We start from the raw sequence: 6167 nt of genomic DNA, 5'->3' as shown, positions 1-6167 counted from the left end.
GAATTGAAAGGTATCCTATGTCCTTACCCTCATTCTAAGCTATCTGCCCCCCAATTTTCATGCAAATCGGTTTAGCCGTTCTTGAGTTATAAATTTTGTAGCTAAGACGACTTTCTTTTCTTTACATTGATGCGGGGTTTTTCTATTGTTTTTATTATTATTAATATTTTTATATGAAAATATACAGATTATTCCTACACCTATGAATTTTTAACTAATGCTTACGATTTGAAATATAATTTTACATGTATGAATTGAAGAGTATCCTCTGTCCTTACCTTGGTTCTAAGCTATCTCCCCACCAATTTTCAACCTAAGCGGTTCAGCCGTTCCTGAGTTGTAAATGGTTAAACTAACAATATATTCTTTTGTTTACATAGGTGCTAGGTTTTTATATTCTTTTCATTATTTTTAATTTTTTATTTAAGAAACATTGAAAGTATTCTTACGACAATTACGACAATTCTCGTGCTCAGCTGTGAATTTTGGTGCTCTGTCGAATTTGTTTAATTTATATTCAAGACCTTGTTGTGAAAATATATGGATTAATTGATCTTTTAAAATAAGTAAATGTGTTATGTTGTGCTATTGTAGCTATTGAATTTACTTTAATTCTGTGTTGGCTAATTTAAATTTATTGTGCCGAGTCATTTTCAATTTGTTTTTGTACAACATTTTAAATAGTGCAATTGTTAGTGTTAGTTTACATTGCTTACTTAAATTTCTCTCTTGTTGTTATTCGTTTCCATCTTTGTCCACAGCTTTTCGCGAGTTTCTTACTTTTCGTGTGTTACAGTGCATCTCAAACAGCTCGCTACATTGGTTGTTATATTTGATAATTAACTATTTTTATTGCATTCATTTGTTATAAATATATTATTATTATTTTTTGCTCTTTTTACTTTTATTATTTAACATCTTTATATTTTTGTTTAATATTGTTTTTGTTCATTATGTTTTGTAATTTTCCGAACTGCTCTGTGAAAGGCGAGTCGAAAATCCCTTGCTTGCTTTTGTGATCGGCGTGCCCATCTTAAATGGACTGACAGGTAGGATCGTGGATTCTATTCTTGAGAGTAGGGGATTGCGCTGGAATTGCTTAAAATGCAGGCCAACTGAAATGAAATTGTTTGAAGTTTTTAAGCAGGCGCACAATGGTTTCAAGGAGATTGGTCGTGATCTTGAAATCCTTACTGAAAAATTTAGGCGTTAAACGCTGTTTCAATCGTTTCGATGCTTAAATACTCAGGAAGAGAATCCAAAATCTTCATCTAAACGTATACGTCCGTCTGATGAAGATACCACTGCATCTTCCTTAAAAAGAATGCATCCACCCACTATTTACCTCATTAACCTCTCATTCCCTTGTCCTCAAGGAGAGACACTCAGGACACTGAGAAAACTGCTACTGAACACGGTACGTGGAAAAAATCTCAAGATCCGCCTCCAAATACCTACAAGTCAGCTAATAAAAGCTTAGTTGTTATACCGCGGAAAAATGCAATTTTTGTGTCGAGATTTGCTGCGGATAAATCAGTCGAGGATATAAAAAGTTACATCTCGTCGAAATTAAAAACGGCAGATACAGACGTGAGTAAATTTAATTTCAAGTATAACCGGGATATTTCGTCGTTTAAGATCGACGTATGCGCTGCCATTTTTCAATTAATACTTGACAACTCATTCTGGCCATCTGGGGTATTTGTGTGCGAATTCGAGCACAAACGTTTTAAACCCGCTGCAGTTGTCAGTAAAATGCCAAGAAATTCCGTGAATACAAAAAATTAACTAACAATAATTCGCTGGCTATTATCAAACTGCTAGAGGCCTTAATACGAAACTTACTGATTTGTATTTAAACTGCATTCATTGTAACTTTAAAGTCATTGCTTTCACAGAGACTTGGCTAAGGCCTCACAATTTTGATAATGCATATTCAACAGCGAATGCGAAATCCATAGATATGATCGGCTGAACAGAAAAGGAGGTGGTGTCCTGTTTGCTGTTCATTCTTCAATTCCATCTGAAGAAGTCGATGTAGCCCATCTCTCTTGTCTGATATTAATTTTAACGTTCTCCCTCGCTGTACTAGGCAGTTTAGGCCCTTACTTTTAAAATTTTCTAGAACAAATTTTGAGCTGAACGAACCATTCCGCCGCATATGTCACAATTTCAATTCTCATTCCAGCACATTTGATCTAACAGACTCACTCATTATCATTAAAAAATTATTTTATCTAATCTTAACAAGTAACATTTAAAAATTATAAACTTTAATTTTAACTGTTGAAATTTTTGTTTCTGTAACTGAGCAGCTTAAGAACGCTCTCTTGCCTTTTATGACTCGTTCGCTGATTGCGCCCCTCGCGTCGGTTAGGCGGGAGGAGGGTAATCGTTGGGTATAATTATTACTATTATTATAAACGAATTTTTAACAAATGATTATGTTGTGAAATATAATTTTACATTTAAGAATTGAAAAAGCGGTTCAGCCGTTCCTGAGTTATAAATGGTGTAACTAACACGACTTTCTTTTGTTTACATTGATGCGATGTTTTTCTATGGTGTTTATTATTGCTAATATTTTTTTATGGAAATATACAGGTTATTCCTACACATATGAATTTTTAACTAAGGCTTCTGATTTGAAATATAATTTTATATTTATAAATTGAAAAGTATAATGTGTAATTAAATTGGCTCTTCAGCCGCGCTTCAAAAAAAATAACTCCGGTCAGTCCAACACCGGGGTGATCATAGTTCTTTTGTGTCAAAGTACTATCTCCAGACCAATTTTCAACCAAAGCTGTTCAGCCGTTCCTGAGTTATAAATGGTGTAACTAACAAGATTTGCTTTTGTTTACATAAATGTGAGGTTTTTCTATTGTTTTTATATTGTTAATTTTTTTTAAAGAAATATTCAAATGATTCCTGCACATATGAATTTTTAACAAATGCTTATGTTGTGAAATACTATTTTACATTTATGTATTGAAAAGTATCCTATGTTCTTACCTTGGTTCTAAGCTAYCTCCTCACCAATTTTCAGCTAAATTGTTTCAGCAGTTCTTGAGTTACAAATGATGCAACTAACACGACTTTCTTTTGTTTACATTGATGCGAGGTTTTTCTATTCTTTTTATTATTGTTTATTTTTTTAAGAAATATTCAAATTACTCTTATACATATGAATTTTTAACTAATGCTTCTGATTTGAATTATAATTTTATGTTTAGAAATTGTAAAGTATCCTGTGTCCTTAACTTGGCTCTAAGCTATCTCCCCACCAATTTCAATCAAAGTGGTTCAGCAGTTCCTGAGTTATAAATGGTGTAACTAACACGACTTTCTTTTGTTTACATTGATGCGATGTTTTTCTATTGTTTTTATTATTGCTAATATTTTTTATGGAAATATACATGTTATTCCTACACATATGAATATTTAATAATGCTTATGATTTGAAATATAATTTCACATTCATGAGTTGAAAAGTATCCTATGTCCTGACCTTGGTTCCAAGCAATCTGAGTTATTCAGCCCTATCACGCAATCCATCGTAGACTGTTTTTTAGGGAAAGTTACGAAACTGCTATCATGCAATTCGAACAGTTCGGAAAGTAAGTTCGAAAATCGTAGAGTTGCATTCACTGAATTCACACGGAACGGAAAATTTTGAAGTTTAGCGTAATTTTTGTACGACAGGTTTGTGTTAACGGAGAAAAAAATTTAAAAAAAGAAAAATATAAGTTTTAATTGAATTCACACTATAACACAGTCTTTATCATTAAAATAATATTTAATTCAAACTATAACATAGTTTTTATCATTAAAATAATATTTAATCCGATTTCCGCAGGCCCAAAGTAATTACCACAAAGCAACAATATGCACTAATCGTTGAGCTGTTACAGCAAAAACCAGAAATGGCGCAGGGTTTTACCAAGTGCAAAAAAGAAGAAGTGGCAGCTTTTTGGAACAACATGGCCCAAGAGCTCAACATTGTTGGTCCGCCTATTAAGGATATTTTCAGCTGGAAGAAAGTAATAAATTTGTAGATTTTATTGTTGTAACAGGATAATTTAAAGCTTGTTTGACTTATTTTTTATTAGGTATGGCTTGACTGGAAGGCTTACATTAAAAGGAAATTGGTTGAGAATAAAAAGAAGCAGTCAGCTACTGGTGGCGGCAGAAATAGGCAGCACCATTTCAATGAATTGGAAGAAGCGGTGATAGCACTAACGGCATTGGAAACCAGTACAAGTGGTATTGCGAATACAGTAAGCATCGGCTTACCTAATGTAGCAGACGTGGGCGATGAGACAGAGGCAGACGTTTCGATGCCATCAGTGTCCTGCAGACCAGCACTGCCTCGACGTACTACTAGGCCGCCAGAAAAAAGTACAGCAGACTTTTTAAAACAACAACTTGATGTTCAAAAAGAATTCCAATACAAGGTTCTCGACAAATTGCACGACCTTTCGTTACCTATGCGACGAGTAGGCAGAGCATTGGAAATGCAAAACGATTTTAAAAAAGCGGAAGTTGAAGAATTGAAAAAACACAACGTAGCTATGGAAAATTTGGTAGCTGCTAAAAATTCAATTAAACAGAAAATGTTAGAGATAGAAGAACAAAAATTGCAAGCTATGACAAAAAATAATTAAATGAATTAAATAAATACTGAATTACAACTATAAATATTTTGTGTTAATATTTATTTAGGATACTATACTCGTGTAAGTGTTGCACATATAGTTTCTCTGATTTGTGAAGCTGCAGCATTATAAGTTGATGAAACAATTTCATTACTTTCTGTAAAAATATTTGGTTCTGGTTCCGAATTATTTTCTAAACTTTCATCATTCACGCGATAGTGAATGCAAACTTTGTGTAACGCTGCCGCAACATTAACGATTTGAGATGCCTTCCATGGCTCGTAGTGAAGCTTAAGAGCACCCAGAAGACATCTAAATCGATTTTTAAAAACTCCTATGGTTCTTTCAACGATATTTCTCGCTTTTGCATGTATTTTATTATATTTCTTTTCTGGGCTTCCTGAGGGAGGGGTACGGAATGGTGTCATTAACCATGGTTCTAAGGCATATCCAGCATCTCCTGTACAAATATTAAATTTTGGGAATTTTTGTAATATATATATTTGTATGTATAATACCCAAAAGCCAAGTGTTCCGTTCACCATCGAGGTACTTTTTCTCATGAAAATAACGAGCATTGCTGACATTCCATATGTGAGAGTAGTGATTGCTGCCAGGAAACTGAGCATTCACATAACGTATTTTCATTTTATTGTTACAAATCTGCAAAACATTGATTAAGATGTTTGAAATGCGAATTTGTCACCAAACTTACAATCATGGCATTGATACTAAAGTATCCTTTGCGGTTATAATAGAGAAACTTATCTTTAGTCGGAGCAACGATTTTAATATGTGTCCCGTCTACACACAAAATCGCAGCTGGAAATCCGTATTTCTGAAAAAAATCCTTTTTCGCTTCACTTTTTTCAACGTTACTTAACTCGAGGTTTATCCACTGAAGACACAAATGGGACTGAAGCGATCCCAATACTTCTTTTAAGATGTAACAAAATGTTGACTGTGCCATTGGAATATCGAAGTCTTTACCCACTCCATGCTGATAGCCACCTTCAGTTAAAAACCGTAAAACCGAAGACAATCGATGAAGTAAAGATATAGATGACGATCGTGAAGAACTTGCATTCCTCTCTAGAACATCGAGGACATACATAAAGGCCATCTTATTTAAGCGATAATTTTTAATAAACCTGTTTTAGAAAAATAATTTTAATAAAATTTAACAATGAATTTTTGTGGATTTTTGAACTGTACATTGTTTCGTCCACATCGAAAGGGTTGCTCTTGTCCCTCAGGGATTTTCGGTGAATTTTTATATCACGCCGACTTCTCTCAAGTTCTTCCTCAAGCAACATAAATAAAAACGTTAGCGAATACATATTTTTTCGTAAAATCAATTTGAATATAAACGATTTCACTTTTATTAATCAAAGTTTGAATTTTTTCTTCTACACAGCTGATTTCGAAATGTCAAAATTCAAAATTAAGTCTGACAACAAAAGTTTCGAATTCTCATGAATTCAATGACAGCAAATTATGCGTATTCGT

General features: G+C 33.5%; 1 protein-coding gene across 1 annotated transcript; it reads left to right on the top strand.

Annotated features, from left to right (window-relative positions):
* Nucleotides 1–3597: 3597 nt before the first annotated feature.
* LOC108977142 lies at nucleotides 3598–4743 on the top strand. Its single transcript, XM_018946714.1, has 4 exons — nucleotides 3598–3620; nucleotides 3860–4043; nucleotides 4113–4586; nucleotides 4726–4743. Exons 1-4 carry the CDS (start codon nucleotides 3598–3600, stop codon nucleotides 4741–4743), a joined length of 699 nt encoding a protein of 232 aa, XP_018802259.1.
* Nucleotides 4744–6167: the final 1424 nt, after the last annotated feature.

This window comes from Bactrocera latifrons, unplaced genomic scaffold, assembly GCF_001853355.1.
Source record: "Bactrocera latifrons isolate USDA-ARS-PBARC rearing strain unplaced genomic scaffold, ASM185335v1 scaffold_848, whole genome shotgun sequence".
Lineage (NCBI taxonomy): Eukaryota > Metazoa > Arthropoda > Insecta > Diptera > Tephritidae > Bactrocera > Bactrocera latifrons.
The sequence above is the reverse complement of the archived record's forward strand: the minus strand, read 5'-3'. Positions and strand labels throughout refer to the sequence as shown.

Bases quoted from the DNA above. Each gene is read 5' to 3' on its own strand.
- LOC108977142 (XM_018946714.1), top strand. From the start codon at position 3,598: ATGCAATTCGAACAGTTCGGAAA. The intron at 3,621-3,859 runs GTAAGTTCGAAA...CGATTTCCGCAG, and splicing joins CAATTCGAACAGTTCGGAAA to GCCCAAAGTAATTACCACAA. The intron at 4,044-4,112 runs GTAATAAATTTG...ATTTTTTATTAG, and splicing joins ATATTTTCAGCTGGAAGAAA to GTATGGCTTGACTGGAAGGC.